The sequence below is a fragment of the Microtus pennsylvanicus genome, chromosome 15 (genome assembly GCF_037038515.1).
Source record: "Microtus pennsylvanicus isolate mMicPen1 chromosome 15, mMicPen1.hap1, whole genome shotgun sequence".
Lineage (NCBI taxonomy): Eukaryota > Metazoa > Chordata > Mammalia > Rodentia > Cricetidae > Microtus > Microtus pennsylvanicus.
Window position 1 is genome coordinate 70,641,865 of NC_134593.1, and position 24,204 is coordinate 70,666,068.

General features: G+C 46.8%; 1 protein-coding gene across 34 annotated transcripts in view; it reads right to left on the reverse strand.

The window, feature by feature from the left end:
- Positions 1-24,204, reverse strand: part of Dock9 (dedicator of cytokinesis 9) — a 252,259-nt gene that overhangs the window by 110,513 nt on the left and 117,542 nt on the right. For all 34 annotated transcript variants that reach the window (XM_075949297.1, XM_075949294.1, XM_075949324.1 and 31 more), the window contains exons 2-5: positions 23,989-24,105; positions 7,500-7,589; positions 3,875-3,957; positions 1,671-1,740 (exon numbers count right to left, since the gene is read on the reverse strand). In XM_075949297.1, the coding sequence (XP_075805412.1) occupies positions 1,671-1,740; positions 3,875-3,957; positions 7,500-7,589; positions 23,989-24,105 (360 nt within the window). The remainder of the gene's footprint in view (positions 1-1,670; positions 1,741-3,874; positions 3,958-7,499; positions 7,590-23,988; positions 24,106-24,204) is intronic.

Below are 24,204 nucleotides of genomic sequence, written 5' to 3' on the forward strand. Positions count from 1 at the left end.
AACCACATACCACTCAGTTTTTCTGCCTCACCCGGTTTCATGAAAAAGTTTTTGAGCGACACTCCTCCACGGTCAGAGGACAAAAGAAAATTCCTGAAATGCTTCCCAGCGGCTTGGTTCAGGGAAAGGTGAATAAAGAAAAGGAAACAGGAGGCCATGCAGGAAGGAGATGAAAAAAAAAAAAAAGGGTGAGGGAAAGAGAGGCAGACGCTGGAATAAAAATACGACTTCAAGGGAAGACCTTCCCTGTGAGATCTGGATGTGAGGCGGTGGGCACAGAGCCAGGGCATACCCCAGCCACTGCCGGCACATACAGTCATGGACAGCTATAAACATGGCCCAACATAAAACTGTTAAGTTACTTAAAGCTTTTTCAGATTTTCTTTCCTGTAACTTGACCGCACCGCGTGTGGACGACACAGCTGACAGCCTCAGTCCGCGGGGACAAAGACTGGAGACGCCTGAGAGAGACGGTAAACAGACAGAGATGACACTGCCAAGTCTTCCCTTAACCAAACCGAGAAGCGTGGGGAGGCCTGGCTCAGCTTTGTTGAGCCACCCTGATATCAGCTTGCGGTTTCGGCATTGTTGTGATTGGACCTGAGAAATCGTTTCCCTGTCAAGGGTTTCCTAAGCTATTGGGCACCTCGACATGCACGCCTTCGCTTGGTCCTCCTGGCCATATAATCAGCACCTTTAAAATGGAAACTGTGTAGCCCTGGCTGGCCTAGAACTCGTTATGTAGACCAGGCTGGCCTTAACTCTCAGAAATCCACCTGCCTCTGCCTGGTGAGTGGTGGTTAGATTAAAAGTGTTCACTGTGGGCCACATTAACTTTTCTCAGAATTATTTCTGAAACACTATTGCTCCAGAATAGTTAGAAGATGTTTAGAAGATCACCTTCTAAAGATGGCTAATGCTGTACTCAGTATACAGCTGAGGAAAGGGGAAAGGGGTCTAAACCCACGACGGGGCACCAACAGAGACGAAGAGGAATATACGGAGGGGTCTGCGCTAACTTTATGAGATTCCCTTCCTGAGCTGATAAAGGCCTCGCCCTCTTCATACACTTCCCTGAGCACCGTCTTTCTCCAAGAGCTAGGGAGCTTACTAAAGTCAGACCGCACTAAAGCAGCCACTGGAGAAACAGCCATTTCACTTCCACTGTTGAAAAACAGCCGAAATTCAAGGTTTAGGGCATCTCGGTATCTCTTAGCAATGCGGCCCGATCTGATCCAAGCCCTTGCAAGTGATCTCAGAACAAAACACAAGTCAGAGAACACGAGATGCTGAGCAGTCCAGATGAAGCCGGGACCTGAAGCCAACCTAAAAATAGATTTTAAAAATTTCCTTTGCTTCATTTAAACATCCCCGTTCCTGTTTGGGCTGAAAGGTTGGCTCTTTTCTCAAAGCCTGCACCATGGGAGTCTTTTTTTTTTTAATTTATATTTATTTATTTATTATGTATACAATATTTTGTCTGTATGCCTGAAGGCCTGAAGAGGGCGCCAGACCTCCTTACAGATGGTTGTGAGCCACCATGTGGTTGCTGGTAATTGAACTCAGGACCTTTGGAAGAGCAGGAAATGCTCTTAACCACTGAGCCATCTCTCCAGCCCCCACACCATGGGAGTCTTGAGTGGGAAGAGAGACAGAGGGCAAGAGCCTACCTCGTCTTTGTCAGCCTCTTCATCAACTTCATAGACATGGACCGGAAGTTTATCCAACTTGGCCACTTTGCTTTAAAAACAAGAAAGAAAAGTTGCTTTGTAACTGCTTCATCAATAGAGTCTACATCTCCACCCATCAGAGGAACCAGTCCATAACCAGCCCAACAGTGGCCCCTGGCAAAGAATAACACAGGCCATGTCATTGCTTTTCAATGAACCGAGGAACCCAATCAAAGGTCCACACAGCACCGTAGAAATGAAGGCACGGCTTGCTAGGGCAAGGAGGCCTATTAAATGTAAGGAAGTGGACTGGGTACTAATTAAAAGACTACGTGGGACAATTCTTAATATTAAAATATGAGAGAAATATATTATTGGGGTCACAGAATTTTAAGTGATTAATGGTGGGAGGTGATGAAGGCATTAATGGCGGACAGTTCCGACAGCTATAGCAGCAGTAGCTACAGTTACAGAACAGCTGTATGCTAGGTGTGCCGGGTACGTTACATATGCCCTGTCATGTAAGCTGGTGGTAGCTGTTGTCAGTCTGACAGGGGAAACTCAGAGAGGGCAAAGCTAACCCAGACAAAACCCAGAGTCTGTAATCCTATTACAATGTTCCATTTGGTGGGACATTCTTACTGACGCTCAACAGTAAAATCTCGCGACCGTTAAACTCCACCCCATAGGAAACATACACTCCACGAAGTCAGTTATCTTCCTACATGGAGACAGTTTGAGAAGACAATCCAGGAAGGTGGATTTATTAGATCAAGTGGAAATTATTTCAAATCACCAAGTGAGCGCTGGGCAACCAGAGAGCTCAGAAGCCTATCCATGCAGAGAAAATAAAGTCGGCAGGGAGTGTTCCCTCTGATGTTTAAAAAGGTGATCAGGAACTTGGCTGAACACTCTAAGGAGTGGCTGAGCCACACACGTAGGAAAACAAACAGCGAGGTCCAGAGAGAAAAGTACAAAGGGCTCGAAATCTCACTAAGGGAACAAACTCAAGAACGTACTAATTTGGGTTCAATGCAAGTTTCCAGGGGCGACAATGACCCTGAAAACAACCTGTCTCCATTTGCTCTGATCCCAGCACCAGCTGCACTTCCCTTTGCCGACTGTGTGTGAATGTGCTGTCTTCCAACAGTCCTCTGAGTAGACACACACACACACCCGCCCTGCTTCCCTTTCCACAAACTTATCCCAGTACAATTGCTTCTGGTGGGCTCACAGTTAAAGCTTCAAAGCAGGTAAGGAACTGACCTGGGGAAACACTATATAAGATTTGCTTTCTTAACACATTTATTTACCATAGTCTTCACGTGGTTCTTTCCAAAATATTCTTTTGAAGAAACACACACACACAGAGAGAGAGAGAGAGAGAGAGAGAGAGAGAGAGAGAGAGAGAGAGAGAGAGAGAGAGAGAGAGAGAGAGAGAAAGAGAGAGGGCGCACTATTCTCAAGAATTAAGCTGGAACCAACCTAGGTGTCTGTCAACCTAGGAAGGGATACACAGGATGAAATTGCTTTTGTATCTAAAAAAAAATTAATGTAACTGGAAATACTCATATTACAGAAATTATGCCAGGTCTAAAAAACACAAATACATATGTTATGTGGAGCCTAAAGTTTACATAGATATATAAAAATCATGGAGGCACAGATGACATGAAAGAAGGTGCCCAAGGACGTACGGGATGGACAGGAAAGGGAGAATATGCTCAAAGCATGGGACATACTTGGATGGGAGGCGCTTATGGAGCCAGGAGCGTGTGCAGCGGATGTGAAAGTGGACAGGGTGTGTTAACACAGAGAAGACAACGATGGGAGGGGCAGCAGAACAATGTAAGGAGGACTGGAGATGATCAAAGATGTGGAGGAAATGTCAGGGTGACACTCGTTACCTCATACAGTTAATAAATGCGGACAAGTGTTCAGTCCGATAACCATAAAACCACACTGCATCATAGTTCACTACAGTGGCCTTATCTCTCACACACCTCAGTGGAAACTTTCTGGCTCTCTGAAAAGAATCAAGCCACCTCTATGTGCTGTTCACCCCATCAGAATATGACATCTAGTCTTGCAATCAAAAGATATTACCATGCACACAGAAATCTCCTGTGCTTTCACAACCACTCTGACTGTGCAAATGAAGCCACACGTCTTCCTCAGCACACACACGCCTGAAGCCCACTCACCTCGGAAGCTGCCGAAACTCTCCTGAGTAATCTTCATATTTGTACGTCACGAGATGCCAGTCAGAGTTGTAGGTTTTGATGCACTGTCGGGGATTTAGAAAAAACAAAAAACAGAGATACAGAAATCAGGTGACTTTCGGCAGAGTCAGACCCTAGAGACATTCCAAAGTTCTACCACCAATTATCAACCGTCAAAGCTCTACCTGCAGAGTCTCCAGGAGGTGTGAGACTTGGGAAAGATACTGTTTCAAGTTATCAATATCTGACAGCAGTTTTTATATGGAGACATTGAAATAGCAATTATTATTCCTGGCTTATAATCTATTTTTTATATAAAAGAAAGTTATGATGCTATGGTGGTTTGAATGAGAATTGCCCCCTAGAGGCTCATATATTTAGATGTTTGGTCCCCAGTTGGTGGAACTGTTTGGGAAGGATTAGGAGGTGCGGTCTTGTTGGAGAAGGTATGTAGAATTTTGAGGTTTCAAAGCCAGCATCATTCCCAAAGCCTCTCACACAGGCTCATACTTACGAGTCACTATGTAAATTCAGTGTGTGTGTGTGTACTACGGGCACTCCACTGCTAAGCTTCTTTTAGTGACACTAGTGTTCACACACTGCATCAGAACTACCTCACTGCATGACTACACAGGAGCAAGGTGCCCTTCGCCCATCTGCCGTGGGCACCCGTCTGAGGGCTGTGTAGTCTGATGATTTACAGGGCTACATCTTTGCATATGAATGGGTGGAATTCAGCAGCTGAAGGCCCCGCTTGTTAAAGCCTGCTTGGTCCACGTGAAATTCTAGATGGCTAGCTCTTGACATACACAAAAGTGGGGAGAGAAAAAGAGCGTGAAAAGATGGATTTGTGCCAGATCTCATTATGGGGCTGGGGGGGGGGATAAAACTGTCTGTGAACAAAGCCCCTGTTCTTATCCCTCTTCATTTACAGCAACTGTTTGAGCAGCCACCAACTCACAACAGCGACAACAATCGGTGCTTTTTTAATTTTTATTTTTCTTACACAGTAAGCAACTTTGCTTCAAACGATACCAAGGGAAGGGAGTGTGGGTGTTCTAGATTATTCTTTTCAGGTAGAATAAACAGGAGGGAAGGGCCAAGAGCAGGGTCAGACAGGGGAGGTGAGAACTTCTCTCCCTTTGACCACATTTTTTAAATGTTATTTTATTCTTACAAATGCTTTTTCACAATTTCCAGCAAAACTCTCACACCTGGGTTTCAGATACCACATTCAAAATTAGAATCCAAAGTCCCAGAATATGGCTTTGCGAAGTCACATGTGGTTAGGGATTTTCCTACAGCTGCCCCTCGGAGGCAGGCATGACTCTGTCTAGCACACTCCTCCTGTCTTATCTGGCTATGATGGTCTCGCAGGAGCCTGCACGACAAGCCACAGCACCAACCTTCTAACCAGACATGAAGCCACCCGGAGGCACAGGCATGTTCCCAGGTGATGAAGAGCAAGGAGGAAGGACAAAGGGGTTGGCATGCATGTTTTTATGAATGGAATATATGAATACTCACCTGTTTACAACTTCAAGCAAAATGGGGAAATACAATGCCTAAATGTTTAAACTGGTTAAAGAAGCAGCCACCAAGCCTGAGAACCCAAGTTCAATCCTCTGGAGGCCCATGTTGGAAGAAGAGAACGAACTCTTGCAAGTTGCCTTCAGACCTCCATGTGTGCACGGTGTTCATGCACACACACACACAAACATACATACACACATGCACACACACACATAAGATAACCTGGGCTGGAGGCATGGCTCGGGAGTTAAGAACACTTATTGGTCTTGCAGAGGACACAGGTTCAGCTCCCTCCACTGACCTCGATGTGTGCCAGCACGAATGTGGTCCACATACATGTGCAGGTAGAACACTCATACACATGAAATAGGTACAGCTAAATAAGCAATCTTAAAAGAACAAACAAGTCTTTCGAAAATGCCACTGAGGGTTCTGCCCACCCTAAATCAACAACAACAACAAAAACCCAACTTTGTCATGAGTTGGGAGAACTAAGTGATGATTTTGTCACATGCTCTAAGGCAGATGTCAGCAAACCTTCTGTGGACATCAAGAGAGTCATAACCCAGTGATTTTCAGGATTTCACTGTCTCTACTCAAGTCGGTTGTATTATGACTACAGCCCAATATGTAAACAGATGGGCAAGGCCATGTACCGATAAAACATCAGCCATGAAAACAGGCTGTGGGCCAGATTTTCTCTGAAGTCACATTTTCCAAAGCCTGACTTTAAAGAAATGGTTATATCTGTATAAATATACCTAGTCTGTGCATGGAAGCCTATATAAACACACCGTGTGTGTGTGTGTGTGTGTGTGTGTGTGTGTGTGTAAGCTTGTATAAACACACCTAGTGTGTGTGTAAGCCTGTATAAACATACCTAGTGTGTGTGTGAGCCTGTATAAACACACCTAGTGTGCGTGTGTGTGTAAGCTTGTATAAACACACCTAGTATGTGTGTGTAAGCCTGTATAAACATACTTAGTATGTGTGTGTAAGCTTGTATAAACCCACCTAGTATGTGTGTGTAAGCCTGTATAAACATACCTAGTGTGTGTGTGTAAGCCTGTACAAACACACCTAGTATGTGTGGAAGTCTATATAAATACACCTAGTGTGTGTGTAAGCCTGTATGAACACACCTAGTGTGTACATCAAAGGCACTAGTGTGGTGAAAAGGAAAGGGACAGGACACTATCTTTACAGAAAGACAGAACACTGCTTTAAACACTTTAGATGCAGACTTATTTTTTTTTTTACATCTCCACTAAAACTCTCTTATTTAATTGGTCTTCACCTTAAAAGCACAGCTGACCTGCAGTTCTACTGATAGGAACGCACTTCCTCTAAATACCACATAGAAAAGGGCCTAACTCATTTTTTAACTATATTGTGCATGCGCGTGTTTGTGTCTGTGCATGTGTGTGTGTGTCACAGACATGTGTGAGGGTCAGAGGTTTTCTCCTCCGTGTGGGTCCTGGGGATCACACTGGTGTCAGGGATCTTTCTCTACTGAGTCATCTTGCTGCCCCCAAAGTCATTTCTAAAGGAAGAAACTCTTCAAGAAACAAAATTACAGAAACTAACTAGTTTCTTCTCCCTAAAAACAGCTGAAGGAATAAACACACACACAAGGGAACCAAAACCACACAATCTAGTAATGATTGTCTCTTGGTTCAGGCTATGATCTGTGTGCTCAAACACAGATAGAGTGATTTTATCGCACACAGATTGGGGCGGTCAGGTGTGGATATCATCACCTGGTTAAACATACGAGTGGAGCGAAAGATCCCATGATGCACTGCTGAATCAACTACTACCAACTGTATTAATGACCAAGGTCCGCACTAAGGACAGCGATCCCCTTATGAGCCACCCTTTAGTCTATGTCCACAGGGTCAACTCTGGAGACGCGGACCATTCCACACACCCAAAACACCCCATCTGAATTCTTGTCATCAAACTGTCATCAGCTCTTTGACAATATCCATTAAAATAACAAGATTCGCGGAAAGGCAGGGGTGGAGGGAAAAATCTTTACAAAGCACGTGATGCGGAGAAAATGAAAACCTACCTCAGTGACAAATAAGCTCTGTGCCTCCTCCTCTGCGTTCACGGGGACCGTGGAGCGCATGTACCGCCCCTGCCGCCTCAGGATGGCTGTCTGTGAACAGAACACAGGAAGAGCTGGTGAAGACGGAGGGTCAGGCTAACAGTGCAGCCGAGGGGCCTGCAATAGGACCAGAGCACACAAAGTACCTCCAGTTTCCCCCAGCAGGTGAGGACAGCGGCCTCCTGAGGTCACTGGCAACAGCTCCAGGTGAGATTCTGAAGTTCCAGCACCCAGACTAAGGTAGCAGTGCAGGCTAATCAATCACTCATTATTAAATGACTCTGCAGACCAGGAAGAAAGCCACCCCTTGCCTCTGAAGATTAGAGCTACCCTTGCTTCGTTTTTATTTTATTAGCACCGACTTACACACTGACTAAAAGTCACGGATTTCATTCTGCCATCTCCATACGTACACGCCACATACTGTGACTGTGCCCACAAACACACCCGTTACCCTTTTCTGGTCTTTCCTCCAGCCAGTCTTTCGTTTGGATTCTTAAAAAACCAACCACGCAAACAACAAAACACCTCTAGATTCTCCATGACAGGAAATGTGTGACATTTGTTCCGAGTCTGCCCTACCCCACTGCTGTGAAAACACACACCTCTGTTCTCCACGCTGGATAAGACCCCACTACGAGCGGCTACGGTGAGCAATGCTGCAGCAGACAGATGTGAGGAGTCTCTACACTATACCGACTCCACTCAGACTGTCACAGATAGACCTGTGCGTAGCTCTACTTCTACATTTCTGAGGAACCTCCACTCTGACTTCCACAGTGGCTGGTCTATTCACAGTCCCACCAACAATGTATATGGGTCCATTTATCTCCAAATTATTGATTTTATCATTCTATTTATTTATTATTTCTTTTATTCTATGTGCATAAGTGTTTTGCCTATATTGGATGTATGTGCACCGTATGCATGCCTGGTGCCCACAGAGGTCAGAAGAGGGTATCAGATTTCCTAAAACTCAAGCTACAGATGTCTGTGAGCCTCCGCATGGGTGCTGGGAACAGAACCTGCGTCCTATGCAAGAGCAGCAAGTGCTCTTAACCACTGTGTCACCTCTCCTGCGCCCATTTTTTCCTCAATGATAGCTGCTCTTACTGGGGGGTAAGATGAAATCTTAACCTAATTTCTGTTTGTATTTGCCCAATAAATAGCTTAAACATTTTTTTCATGTATTTACTGGCTATGTTTACTTCTTCATTTGAGAGCTCCTGAATTCATTTGTCTACTTATCATTTGGTTTATTTTGTGGGTTTAAATTTTGTTTCAGTTCTTTAATATGGATACTAATCTTGAAAGAAGGAGGAGCAACTGTCAAAGACTTTCTCCACACTGTGGGGTGGGTGGCTCATCGCTCTGGTAACTGTTTCTTTTGCTGTGTAGCTTCTTGCAATCCCATCTGTCAACTATTGTTATTTTCTGGACCGCCACAGTTTCAGACTTCCAGGTCTTCCCTGGGCTGCTTTCTCTAGCTGTTGCTGCTTCGCTTATATTTCCTCACAACAGGCCAATCTTCGAGAGCCATCTTGAAGCCAGTATTTAGATGGTGGTTTCCTCACTATATAAAGAAACGGATGCATCTCTTGTCCCCCATCCAAGTTCTGTGCAGTGAATTATTTATCTACTCTGCCCCTGGGGAACTCTTACGACCCGGGTCTTAGTTTCTTAGTGAATATTTCAAACAAATGGTGACCTTCACTGTAAAACTGTTTTCAAGGAATGCTGGAGACACACCTGATCATAAAGATGGGAATGCTAGAGACATGCATGAACATAAACATGGGAATGCTACGACATACGTGATCATAAACATGGGAATGCTAGAGACATGTGTGATCATAAACATGGAAATGATAGGGACATATATAATCATAAACATGGAAATGCTAGGAACATACATGATCATAAACATGGGAAAGAGGTGCAAACTGCTATAGAAGGCCTCAACACAAGACCTGCACAAAACCACGCCAGTCAGGATTCTAGCACGGAGGGAGGGATGGGCTCACAGTTCCATAGCTGAAGAGCCATGGACTATTGTGAGATGTCTTTCTGTAAGCTATGAATATGTGTTGCTCTCATTGGTTGGTAAATAAAGGTGCTTTGGCCTATGACAAGGTAGGATAGAGCCAGGTGGGAAATCCAAGCAGAAATTCAGGAGAAGAAGGGTGGAGTCTGGGAGATGCCCTCCAGCTGGCCAAACTGGTAATGTCATACTCACGTGGCAATACTTGGATTAAAAGAAGTGTTAATTTAAATGTAAGAGCTAGCTAGCAATTAGCCTGAGTCATCAGCCAAGCATTTATAAGCAATATTAAACCTCTGAGTGGTTATTCGGGAACTGGTGGGTAGGAGAGAAACCTCCAATTACAATTGACAGAGAGGCTGCCGGAGACAGCAGACTGGTCAGTTTTCTTTAGGAGTGTAGGTCCGTGTTCAATGAATGGTCCCATGTCCATGAAGATACAGGAAGCACAAACTGGACTCAAAGTGAACTCGGTGGGTTACATGGCCAGGAAGTTAGGATGGAGTGGGGTCTGAAGGTGGGAAGACTTGGGGTGAGGTGTAGGGATGAATATGATCAAAACATTGTATGCATCATGAAAATCTTAAGGAGTTGGTAAAAACATATTTCTAAAAATTCCACTATTTTGAGACACTGAAACAGTAGAAGATGGCCATAGAGAGGGGCCATATTATACAGAGAAAAATGCCCCGCTACCCCAAGGCAGTTCCAACACAGGAGAAGAGGCCGTTGTAGATACAGCCTCCCTGGATAACAACTAAAGCAGAAACGGTCAGCCGGGCCTGGACCAGAGAACCACTGCTGCCAAGTTCCTGGGCTCCGAGGTGGTTTGTTACTCAACAGAAAAATCAAACATGGTGGTCAGGGAGCAGGAGCGGCCGAGCAGCACAGTGCTGAAGAAGGCTTTACTCACAGGATGGAGCACGCCTGAGAGACACTCTGCTGCAACCTGGTTTCCTTTGACTCAGCTGGTGCCCCAAAGAGGTCACGTGACTAGATAAAAAGTGGGTATCCGCTGAATCCCAAGTGCAAACTGTAGTGTCTTCCCTTCATGAAAAATACTCTAACAATCATTTAAGAGCTCAGCATAAATATTTACCTATCTAGCCAAACCTTGTCTGGGTCCTGGCCTTCCTCCAGATGAATCCAATGGCTAAAGATACAATATTTAATAAGACATATCTGCTACTCTCATAAAACACATACAAGAGAAGGAAATACGTCTTAGAGTACTCCATCCAGAAGGGCATTCGGAGAGGGGCAGTGAATTCCAGGATGACATGGAAGAAAACAGCGGGGCTCCAAATCCAACAGAATAGAACATCAAACAAAGGTGCATCGGTCTTTACGCTGAAATGGTGAAGGATGGGTTCAAGTTGTATCAAGAACGGGTAAGAGAGACACCTAAAGATAAGACCAAAACAAAGCGAATGAGATCACCTATGTTTTAAAAAATAGGGCTGGACTGGGAATGGAGACCAGTTGGTTGAGCGCTTGCCTCACTTGGGCAAAGCCCTGGGTTTGAGTGAATTAAGCCTGAGAGCACATCATGCTTGGAGCACCAGTCCTCGGAAAATAGAGGTGGGGAAACCAAAGGTTCAGGGTCATCCTCAGAAGCATAGCGAGTTCCAGACCAGCCTGGGATACATGCACATGAGATCATGGGTGGGTGGGTGGGTAGGTGAGTGGGTGGGTGGATGGATGGAAGGATGGATGGATGGATATATAGACAGACAGACAGTCTAGGACTAAGTATATTTTCTCTGTCAAATTCTGCCTTTGACCTCCAACTGACTTTCAACTAAACCTACCACTTTAATCAATCAGGGGATAAATCAGGTCACAGAAAGAGCAGGACCTGTGTAGTAGGCTGGAATCCTTCAGGTCAGATCCCCTGAGGGTCTAGCGGACTCGTCATGAATGTAGAAGTCGCCACTAATGCCACCAACTATCGTCTTCATGACCTTCACTCTAAGCCCAGTCTCGACAATTCACTTCTTTATAACACGCTTTCCATTTTGGCTTTCTTACATGGAAAAGACACAAAGCCAACAAAAATATTTAGATTGACTATTTTTTTAATAGGAGAAATTCCAACGTACTTTAATAAAATACTATTTTTGCTTTTCTTGTGGAGTCAGCAAAAGCATATCAGTTCCCTCGAGTCTGGTCACATTGATCAAATATCTGGTCTATGAGCCTGAAGAGTTGATGCTTGACCCTATCATTCAGTAACTTTAAAACAATGTCCCTGAGACCTGTTTTGGCAGCTGGCACATTATCCAGCATTCTCCTGCAGGCACATGCCTTTTCCTCTACTAGATTCTGAGTTCCTTTAAGGCCAAGCGCCATCTCCCCTGCTTGTATCTCTGCGATGAATACCTGATAAATGTTTAAGGAATGAAGAAAACAGTCAATGGGGACAGAAAAGGGAACTGCCAATCACCACCCATTACTGCATATAAGGTTTTCCTATGAAGACGAACGCTCTCCGATCCATTATATAAATCGACAAGGGACGTCTAAGCACAAGCTAATGTTCTAGTTTAACATCTCTATAGATTTTGTGTATTAAAAATTACTTTCAGACCATTGTCTTCTCTATGCCAAACCAATTAACATTAAATTTCTATAGTTTCATTTATCGGACTTATAAAACAGTTCAAGTCAATCTCCTAAGAGCTACTCAGCAAGTACCAGAGCCCTTCTAAAGAATGAGCTGTTTCTCTCTAACACTGTATATGGGCTTCTACCACACAGCCCGGGCCGGCCTGGAATTCACAACACGCCGCAGGGTGGTCCTAGCTCACGGCCTTCCTGCTGCTGAGCCCAAAGGCATGTGCAGCCATGATGAGCTTGTAGGCCCATTCCTGTCCCTTATAACCACTTTTGATAAAGGATGGGTCTTTATCCAATTTCCAAACACGAACATCAAAAAAAAACGGTAAATAACAACCCCAGTGTTTGTTTTCTTCTCAATGAATCTCCTGCTTGCTTTACGACATGGCGTAAATTACCTCATCTTTCCTGTTTATTTCCCTCATCCACAGCAATGGGGACAACACGACTCTCTTTCTCTGTAGAGGTTAAAGGGAGGCCAACTCGATGCAACTTGAAAGTCTCCACTAATTTAAGGTAGTTTATAAGGTGTTCTAACACAAATGCTCCACTCTTTGAATGTTTAAATTACAGCATCACTCAGTGATCTTGAAGGACTGGGTCTAGGACCTCCCATATCTATAAAACCCAGAGACACCGAGTCCCTTATCTTAGGTGGGCATCTGAATAGAGCCAAGCTTACTCCCCTGTGTAACTCTCAGTTTCTCCTGGCCGCTTCTCACACCTCCTTCGGTACCAGGCTGTATAAACAGCTGCACCTCTTAGGGAACAGTCACACAGTCTGCCCATGTTCTTTTCTCCAAATATTTTCAGCTTGATGTCGTCTGAATCCACAGACAGGGAATCTGGGGAAATGGAGACCCAGTTCTATCTCTGTCCTACAAAGAAAGTGTTTAACAGGAAAGGGAACAGGAGACTTTCTCACACTGTGAGAGGTGGCTGGCATATGAAGACTGAAGTATAGTTAAGCACCCCCCCAATAACTAGCAAGATGGGAACCTCCAAGTTTAAAACACAACTTAGAAATCAAAACTTTCCATCTGCTGGTGTGGCTAAATACTGACAGCCTTTGACGCCGGGAAACCCCTGGTTTACTTTCTCCAGGGACAGACTAGCTTCTCATGAGGAATTCCAAGGAACCAGCGCAACAGTTGAAACTGAAGGAAGGAGAAATGTCCTCTGCCCCAAAGGCACTTTGAAGGAAGTGTGGACCCTGAAGAGCCCCAAGCCAAACTCTTCTTTTTCATGGAATGCAGTGGGACCAGCAGCCTTGTCACCAGACCCAGGACTACCATCTCCCAGTAGGGTTTAAAATTCAAACATTCAAGTCGATTATTTTCACTTTAAGAACTTTTCTCTTGATTGAAATGACTCCCTCCAAACATTTTGATGGTCCCCAGCTAGCTATAAGGTCAGAGTAGGAAACTTCTGAGCTGTGTGGACCACCTGGGAAGAGGGGGGGAACACAGCACGGCAGGCAACAACAGTTCCTTACCTGGCAACTCCCCCTGTCCTGGCTCTGCCCCAGGAAAGGCTGCAATCCTATCTACTGAGATTAAACTCTGTCCAGACCCCAAGGGGATGAGGGGATCTATCTTACACATGTGACCGTAAACACTACCCACTACACTACCCCCCAACGACCTCTCTCCACCCTCTCCCCCACTCCCCACCCTCTCGCCCCAACACCCATAAGCTCAGGTTCCAAGGAGGAGAAATCTGAAGCCAACCATTTCATTAAACTTCCTACGGCAGAATCTGAGGAAGGACACTGGGAAGGGTTCCGAATAGAAGCCAGAAACCCAAGAGCTCTCGAGGGGAGGTTTGCCTCTCCTCCTCTGTGTAATCCTGGAGAAAGCCTGAATTTCCACCATCCATAAACTGGCCTTCTAGGACCTCCAGGTTTCCTCTGCGGGAATTCTGAGTCCCGCCCCTTCCCAACAGCTGAGTGCTGGCAACCAATCTATGAGAAACCCAAAGAGGGGGGAAATTTCAGTAAAAAGAGAAAAGGTGAACACCGCATGTGTTTTGACTTACAATGCCCAAGTTACTTTTCAGAACCAAACAAAAAGCGGGAAGACTCACTATATGGTTCAAAAAAATATGAATTGCCCAAAGTATGAAGTCGGGTTTCATCTTTATTTTCTACTCCTCTCCGCTCCACACACGCTGGTTACTCACTTGAGGATGTCATAAACTATTCAAAAAATACTCCTAATTCCTGGGAAGGAAGTATGCATATCCACTGTGCATATAAATATCACATGTTATAAGATTTTAATTAGAAGCCTGAACAAAGGGCCCACCCTTCCCCCAGGGACCCCGAGAACAATGAACTGGAGAAGAGACCTCAGAGAAGTGGGTGGGCTCTAACCTAAGCCAGCTGCAGGGCTGGTGATGATCCAGGAGCAGAAAGCTGGGGGTAGCCTCACTCAGACAGAAAAACAGGCGCCAAGGACAGACAGAAGAGGGCGTGTGGCTGCTCTCCCAGGAGATGGGGGATGGGGCACTCAGCAGACAACCTTGGGTGGGGTCGTCTTGGCTCAGCCACTGGTGAGAAACACTGGGTCAGAGAACTGCAGGCTCTTCTTCACTAGGGTCTCAAGTAACCTAGGCTAGCCACAAACTCACTAGGTAGCCGAGGCTGGCCTTGAAGCTCCCTTCAGTCTGCACCTCCCAAGTGCTGGGATTATAGGCATGTGCTACCACGCCCCCAAAACGTGACCGTCTTTGAGAGCCGCCTCACAATCTGTTGCAGAACATGGCAGATTTATCACTATTTTGGCTTTATTTATTCATAGGATTATCCCTTCGGACCGCTGCAAATTTTAGGCATTTATCTGAGAAATCACGGAAAAGGACAACTCCTAGTCGGTGAAAGCTACCCGAGGGTGTGGAGAGAAATGAACAGCACAAAGCACAGCCAGGTGACACAGAAGACACCGGGCTCTTGAAACTGCTGTCCCCAGACCCAGCCCACCACCTTCCTCATATGAGAAGCCCGAGATGGGTTTTTTTTTGTTAATTATTAATATGTTCAGTCAGTCCAAAGGAATGCAGCATCCACATCAATGTTTTAAAGTTATCTCCAGTTTCAACTACAGTTTATTATCAGGAGGGCTCCCTACTCCCCTTCCCTCCCTCTCTAGGCCTGACCAGCTGTGCGGTGTATCATGTGTCCGGAGAACTCTGTCACTTTGATGTCTCCTGGAAAGGCCACGTGGCTGGGTTGGTCTGTACATTAAATGTTTTTGGATCCAGGGCAACGTCAAAACCGCAGCAGGAGAGGATTCTGGGAAAGGTGCTGCAGCTGGCTGACTGCACACAGAAGCGATGGCGATTCTCCAAGGATCGGCAGAAGCATTTGTTCCAAAGCACATGAGCTGCTCATGAATGACTCCAGCACCAAGCTACGCTGGAAACTCACATTCATGCAGGGCATTCCCACACCACACACCTCCGAGTTCCTGTCCCAGCCTTCCATGCCCACACGTAGTCTGTTCACCTCTAACGACACCATTCACAGAGAAGCGGCCGCTCCCCCACCCCACTGTTTAGCTCACCTGGAAGAGCCTGGAGAACGAATTCCATTTAGTGTAGGGAGAAATTTAATTTGAACTCCCAGAAAGGGGCTGGAGAGATGGTTAACAGCTCACACTGCTCTTTGCAGAGGTGGGGAGACCAATTCCTAGCACCCCCTGGCCAGCTGACAAAAGACTGCACTCTAGCTCCAGGGAAGCCAACACTCTCTGACCCCTCCGACAACGGCACACACATGCACACACCCCACGCACACTCCTCCAGGGCTGGAAAGACGGCCCGGTGGTTACAACCCTCTTCCAGAAGGTTCACTTCAGTCACGTGGCTCACAATCGTCTACAACTCTAGCTCCTGGGGATCCTAGGCTTCTAACCTCCACTGGCACCAGCACTCACATGCACCAACACACTTTGTCAATGATTTAAAAATAATTCTAGATAAACACGGAAAACTCCAAAGCGATAGCCTTCGGAAGAACACCTTACAGCACACAAAGGATGACCCGACAAAGACAGAAGGAAATTCCATTTCTCGTGATCTTCCTGGGTCTGCTGTCACCTGGCAACGACTCTCTTAAGAATATGGGTTCTCTCGCCCCAGCTACTCTGCGACCCCCCACGTTTCCACCCTTGGGGCTCTCTGTCCCTGCAGCAGTGAGGTGATGGCGGCTTCCCCTCGCGGTTTGTTTTGTTTGATGATTCTGGGATCAACTCAGGGGCCTCACACACACCAGGCCAGTGGATCTACACCCATGCCACAGTGCAGCCTGGGCTCCTGGTGCATCTCTGTCCTGCGCCTGTCCTGCCTCCTCCTCCTTCCTAGGAGCAGGTGCCCACCCAGCTTCTGTCTCCCACATTGGGGGTTAGCTGGTCCTTTCTCTTGGTCCTGACTTCTCGTTCTGAGTGGGCGTGAGAGAGTTCAGGCTGCCAGCACCTGGATACGCTAGTGGATGCTGAATTTACATAACAGGATCTCATGGACTGTGACTTATGAGATGACAATGAACCTGCTTTAAACTCTGGCGTCTTACAAGTACCCACAATGCTTTCTTTTATCTCCTCTCCTCGGTGTTTAGCAGTGTGAAATTGGGGCTTCTGCTCTGTGTGTATAGCCCTAAGCCCCAGACAAAGCCACCGAATTCCTCGCACAGGCTATGAGAATTCATTACGTACATGTTCTCTTCAACCCAGACAGAGGCCGACCTCCTGAGATGCCAGCTAGTCCTTCACAGATCATTCCACAGTGGAAACTCATCACTCACTTTCTTATACTTGAACAGAATGAAAACTCTCACCTCCTAAAGGCCATTCTGAAATGTCAACTCAGAAACATTGTATATCAACTTTTCCAGGTAGGTCCAGTCCTAGATATGAACGTCTATCCCACCTTGGTCACATAAAATCACACTGACGGACACCAAATTCCAGGTGACAAATTTTCAAGGAATTTACAAAAAGAACATTTTTAGTAAAAAGTCAAAAACGAAGTCCTGAGATTGCTTCATTGTGGGGGAAAAAACCTATCAAGGGAAAAACAGTGCTGAAAAATATTTTCTTTTCCAAACGGTAGATGGGAAATGAGATCAGGGATTTCCAGGCCTTTGTAAGTCCTGGCGCTTGGCTTCCTCTCCAGGCCACTGGTTCGCAGATAATTATCGGTTGCGTGTGAGTGAAAAGAACCAGGGGGAAAGTAAAAATCAAGATGTTACTGACAGGGAAATGGAGTTACCACATTTCCCTATACAATCCTGAGGCCACGCAAAGGTTGTCCTGAATCTAAACACTTCCTAGAACTGGTGCTCCTTCATCATCTCCAGCTGCATCTTAAATTCTCCCGGTCAGGCGTGGACGATGCACCATGGGTCTCTCAAGACGGGGTTCTCCTGAGGTACGACACCTCATTCTGACTCTGCAAGCAGACCCACACCCATGTTTAGCTAGGAATCCTATAACCAAACACTCTTTTTAAAGAATGTGGTGTGCCTAGGTGTGGCGATACACACCCATAGCATCTCCCTTCCTTTCCCACCACAAGCAAACACTGTGATCATCCATGGACAGACATCCTTTTCCTGCAACTCGGGCAGCTACAGAACATCTTGCACCGTCTTCTTTTGCATCGTGGCTCAGATCTTCAGACACGAACTCAGAAGTGGAGTAAACGCTCTCTCTACTTCCCCATACAAACATCATCCCTGGCTTATAGTAGACGCCTCGTTCTAACGTTCATGAAAAAGGAATGACACCCATAAATTATCTCCTGACTGTCTTTTAGGCTCCATGGCAATACAAAATTACACAGGCAGCGGTAACTCAGGGAACCAGCCAGGAGACACTTGAAGGTGAGACGCAGTGGACAGGTCCTGCAGTCTCCACAGAGTCCATGACTGGCAGGGACAGTACTTTCCACTGTGCAAACCCTGCCATCCTTCAAGCAATCAATCATTTTTATTGATACAAAACATTCTGATGAAAAAAGGTTATCACTCACAGCCTGTTAAAATTTTCCCTCTGAGTTTGCTCGTTGGAAAGTCCAAAGTTATACCAACTACCAACTTAAAAAACACTATAAAATTTTAGGAACAGAAAGATCCATTAGCCACCAGAAAGTATACTCCTCTTAAGACTTGATTTAAATGGCTTTAAAAAAATGAAAGACAGGGTCTCATTCAGTGGCCTCAGCCGGCCTGAACTTGCCAGGCAGACGAGGCAGACCTTCAACTCACAGACACTTGCCTGCATCTCTGCCTCTCAAATCCTAGGAATTACCTATACCCAACTTACCTATGTCTTTTTAACTTAAAAAATTCACCAAACTGAATCGCTGATCTAATAGGTATTTTCAACATATATCTATTCCCAGTGTTCAAATTATCAGGGATTAGAGGTCTGTGCAGACAAAGGGGCCGGACAGCAGGCGGGACAGAAACACAGAAGAGTGGTATTGGACTGAGCCCTGCTCAGGCCCACAGCAGAGAGATGACATTAGGTCAGAAAGAGCAGCAGGCAGTGACAGACTATACAACATACTAAACATTTACATACACAGGACATAAAAGAATCAGGGAGAGGCCACAGTGGACGTAAGTAGTTTCAGAGGACATGAGATTTCAATTGGCTTCTAAAGGAACTCGAGAACCTGCAGGCCAGGAAAGCCACAAGTCCCAGACAGACAGACAGCACTGACCCCAAAGGACCAGGATGGGATCTTAACAAATATGTCCCATGACACGCCTGCCCCGTGTCCCGTGACACTCCTGCCCCGTGTGCCGTGACACTCCTGTCCTGTCCTGTGTCCCGTGATACTCCTGTCCCGTGTGCCGTGACACTCCTGCCCCGTGTCCCGTGACACTCCTGCCCCCGTGTCCCGTGACACTCCTGCCCCCGTGTCCCGTAACACTCCTGTCCCGTGTGCCGTGACACTCCTGCCCCCGTGTCCCGTGACACTCCTGTCCCGTGTGCCGTGACACTCCTGCCCCCGTGTCCCGTGACACTCCTGTCCTGTCCCATGTCCCGTGACACTCCTGTCCTGTCCCTATGTCCCGTGACACTCCTGTCCTGTTCCGTGTCCCGTGACACTACTGTCCTGTGTCCCGTGACACTCCTGTCCTGTTCCGTGTCCCGTGACACTCCTGTCCTGTCCCTATGTCCCGTGACACTCCTGTCCTGTTCCGTGTCCCGTGACACTACTGTCCTGTGTCCCGTGACACTCCTGTCCTGTTCCGTGTCCCGTGACACTCCTGTCCTGTTCCGTGTCCCGTGACACTACTGTCCTGTGTCCCGTGACACTCCTGTCCTGTTCCGTGTCCCGTGACACTCCTGTCCTGTCCTGTGTCCCGTGACACTCCTGTCCTGTCCTGTGTCCCGTGACACTACTGTCCTGTGTCCCGTGACACTCCTGTCCTGTCCTGTGTCCCGTGACACTCCTGTCCTGTCCTGTGTCCCGTGACACTCCTGTCCTGTCCTGTGTCCCGTGACACTCCTGTCCTGTCCTGTGTCCCGTGACACTCCTGTCCTGTTCCGTGTCCCGTGACACTCCTGTCCTGTTCCGTGTCCCGTAACACTCCTGTCCCGTGTGCCGTGACACTCCTGCCCCCGTGTCCCGTGACACTCCTGCCCCCGTGTCCCGTGACACTCCTGTCCTGTCCCATGTCCCGTGACACTCCTGTCCTGTCCCTATGTCCCGTGACACTCCTGTCCTGTTCCGTGTCCCGTGACACTACTGTCCTGTGTCCCGTGACACTCCTGTCCTGTTCCGTGTCCCGTGACACTCCTGTCCTGTTCCGTGTCCCGTGACACTACTGTCCTGTGTCCCGTGACACTCCTGTCCTGTCCTGTGTCCCGTGACACTCCTGTCCTGTCCTGTGTCCCGTGACACTACTGTCCTGTGTCCCGTGACACTCCTGTCCTGTCCTGTGTCCCGTGACACTCCTGTCCTGTCCTGTGTCCCGTGACACTCCTGTCCTGTCCTGTGTCCCGTGACACTCCTGTCCTGTCCTGTGTCCCGTGACACTCCTGTCCTGTCCTGTGTCCCGTGACACTACTGTCCTGTCCCGTGTCCCGTGACACTCCTGTCCTGTCCCGTGTCCCGTGACACTACTGTCCTGTGTCCGTGACACTCCTGTCCTGTCCCGTGTCCCGTGACACTCCTGTCCTGTCCCGTGTCCCGTGACACTACTGTCCTGTCCCGTGTCCCGTGACACTCCTGTCCTGTCCTGTGTCCCGTGACACTCCTGTCCTGTCCTGTGTCCCGTGACACTCCTGTCCTGTCCTGTGTCCCGTGACACTCCTGTCCTGTCCTGTGTCCCGTGACACTCCTGTCCTGTCCTGTGTCCCGTGACACTCCTGTTCTGTCCTGTGTCCCGTGACACTCCTGTCCTGTCCCTGTGTCCCGTGACACTCCTGTCCTGTCCCGTGACACTCCTGTCCTGTGTCCCGTGACAATCCTGTCCTGTCCTGTCCTGTGACACTCCTGTTCTGTCCCTTGCTGAGGAAGATCATCTCATTTGCTTTGTAACTACCTGACATGACTCTCGTTTTCTTTTTTAAAAAAAAAAAAAACATTTCATGTTTCTTAGCCTTTTCATTTCAACAACCTCATCCTTGGGTAAGTACATCTACCCGATAGCCTTTTTTTCTATACACTCCATTGGGGGCTGGAGAAATGGCTCAGAGGTTAAGAGCATTGCCTGCTCTTCCAAAGGTCCTGAGTTCAATTCCCAGCAGCCACATGGTGGCTCACAACCATCTGTAATAAGGTCTGGTGCCCTCTTCTGACCTGCAGGCATACACACAGAAAGAATATTGTATACATAATAAATAAATAAATATCTATACACTCCATTTTTCAGAGGCCACTTGGATGTTCCCAGATCTGAGGAACAGGGGCTAAATGTCGATCTATCACTTGGAAACATGCAAAGACAGCACCACTGTGTATGCTTATACTTTAGAAATTCTATTTGACATGCTTGGCAGACATCTTATACAAGTTCTATTACTTGAACAGTTCATTACTGATGCCCCCTCAGGCACTGTGCCTATAATCTCCCCCGTTTCCTAACCCCATTGTCCCTTTTCTGTATGAGAAAAGATGCTCTGTTCTGATCGAATGTTTGCACTGCCTCTAAACACACAACACTCGATAATCCTCGTTACCTAAGAAGACAGAATCAGGAGGACTGTGGCATTGCTAAATCATTAACTCACACTGCAATTAGACAGTTAATACCATCAGCGAGACAGATTAGCGAGAACGGATGTGTAAACAGTCTCTCAGATGACAAAGCCCGGTCTGTAGGAGAACAAATAGTGCCCGGAGTCAGCTGTGACCCGTCACCACTGCCAGGACGCGGGCCAAAGCTGATATTCAAACTCCTTCAACTCTGGAACAAGTTTCCTGAAACAGAAACCAGGACTTCTTCATTCATTCTCGGCCAGAACAGGGATGCTGAGGCTCTGTGTCCCTTAGAACAACACAGAAATGGATGAATGAATTTCCTCTGAAGTTTTAATCATTTGCCTCTACAACTGCTGGAGTATCTGGGTTCTTTGTCCCTGGGGGAGACGAGGATGCTGAAATACTAAAGGAATTGTGTGTTGGGTGTTTTGCTTTCTTTCTTAATTAATTTTACTCCGTGCCTACGAATATAACTTTTCATTCTGGGTTTTATAACAAAACAACAAAATTATTCCTAAATATCAATAAAAACACACTCTCCACGCCCTAAGAAGCTTCAGATACACCATGGCTTCCCCAAGAACACTACAGAAAAAAACCTGTCAGCAAGGAGTCTAATTTGTAAATGACTGACTTTGCTTTTCATTTGGTGCCAGTCCCCGGGCAAAGGACACAATTCTAGAGAGCCCTCCAGTGTACCCTTTAGCTTCGGGGTTTAGTGATGAAGCATGCTTCCAAAGCATGGTCTTTGGGGTCATGCTAGGATCCCACTCACTAGCAGAGAGTACTTTGGCTCTAAGCGAGAGTCACGTCCAGCTGATGCAGGCATCTCTAGCAAGCTAGAAAGAAAAGACATCCATGGAAATTCTCACTGCTCGTCCAAACTGAAGTCTTTTCAGTTTGGTGTTGCAGGGGATCGTCAAGGGTTAGAACTGAGCAAGAGCTATTAACAGGAGAGCATCTTAAAGGAGAAAAAAGCAAAACAATGTGCACTACAGCTGTAATTCTGGAAAATGAGATCAGGAAAAAGAAAAAGAAAGATGTTTAAAAGATGTTCTTTTTCTTTATGTGTCTGTCTGTGAGTAGGCACATGCGTGGGGAAGTGCCCGTGGAGACAAGAAGAGGGTGCCGGATGCCCTGGAGCTGGAGCTACAATCAGTTGTGAGCCATCAAACATAGGTGCTGGGTAGGGGCTGAATTCAAATCCTCTACAAGAGTGACAAGCGAAACCAGGTATGGGGAATCCCAGCACTCAGGGCAGAAGGAAGAGAATCTGAGTTAAGCCCAGGATGGTCTACAGAGACAAATGGTCCAGAACAGCCACGACTACACAGAGAGACCTGTCTGGAAAAAAACCAACCAAACAAACAAACAAACAAAAACAAAATAAGGCCACCACAGCAAAGAGCAGTAAGCACTCTTCATCACGGGGCCACTTGTCCAGCCCCCCAAGGGGAGACTTTCCACACCAACTGGTTTAAGTTTTTCCAAGTACGTTAGAATCTACAAGTAGTTCATTTTTCAGTTCCGTTCACAGAAGACCAGGTTTGGGCAGTAACAACATCACGTAGGATATCCAGCTCAAGGAAACTGAGGGAGAGGACAGGAAACTGTTGGGAAACATCCAGGAGAACAAAATAGGAACAAGAACCTCTGAACAGACCGCAGTGGCCTTGGGTCACTAGTAACCCTTGCTCCTCCGTAACCGCAACACTTCCTGTCTGTCACCTAGCTAGAGGCTAAAAGACATCAAGCAGCAGCCCAGACGGCAGTTGGAGGCAGGAGCTTCCCTCTGAAGAATGGCAGGAGCTTCCCTCAGAGAAATGACACCTCCTTCCTGCTGCTCTGCTACCGAGACAAACTTCACAACACTGCTAACCACCACACAGCCCTTCTCTTTGGGGACCCGCAGTTCAGGGCGTGTCGCAGCAAGGTTCAAGCGTGTCATCCTACAGGATGGGCAACAAGCCTCTTCTGCTCCCCAGAAGGTTCTAGAATACCTGGTTTAAGTAAGAGCAAACGAGGCTTGGGGTATATTCAGTGGTAGATCAGACCTTGCCTAGCATGCACAGGTCCTAGTTCTGTTCGAAAAAAATGTGATTTAAAATCTAAAATAATCTTCTAAGACATAAGAACCACTTGTACCCTTCTAAGTCAACCTAGGGTATACAGATACACACACCTATATGTAGATTTATATTTATTTATAACGTGAAAAATTAATCTCACTAAAAATATGAAGTCTTCATAAGGTACACAATCATATCCATTTTCTCTTTAACAACGCCTTCCTCTTACACTAGGACTGAACGCAAGACTTCACACATGCTAGGGGACACGTGTACTATCCATCTCATGACATTGTCCAGGCTGGCTTTGAACTCACTCTGCGGCTTAGCCAGTCCTTGAATGTGGGATCCCCCTACTCTGCTCCCCAGATAGCTAGGAATACGGAGGCCTGCGCCACCAAGGTGGGCTCTAGTCCTCACTTTAAAAGGCATGAGCTCACCAATCAAACAGTAAGTCGGCTTACAGAAACACGGCGGCACCGAGAGAGGCATGGCCACGCACCTGGAAGTCATCGTAAGGGAAGAGGAGCATCTCCCGCAGACAGTCATTCAGGATCTGGGTCTTCTTCTGCACGATGACATTTTCGTAGTCCAGCGGCTCGATCAGCTTTGGCTTTGCCTGGAAGACCAAAGAAAAGTCCCCGTCACTCAGATGCTCTTAGAGACAGATAGACCCTTTCGTTTGCTTATTCGAGATGAATCTCACACTGCAACTCCA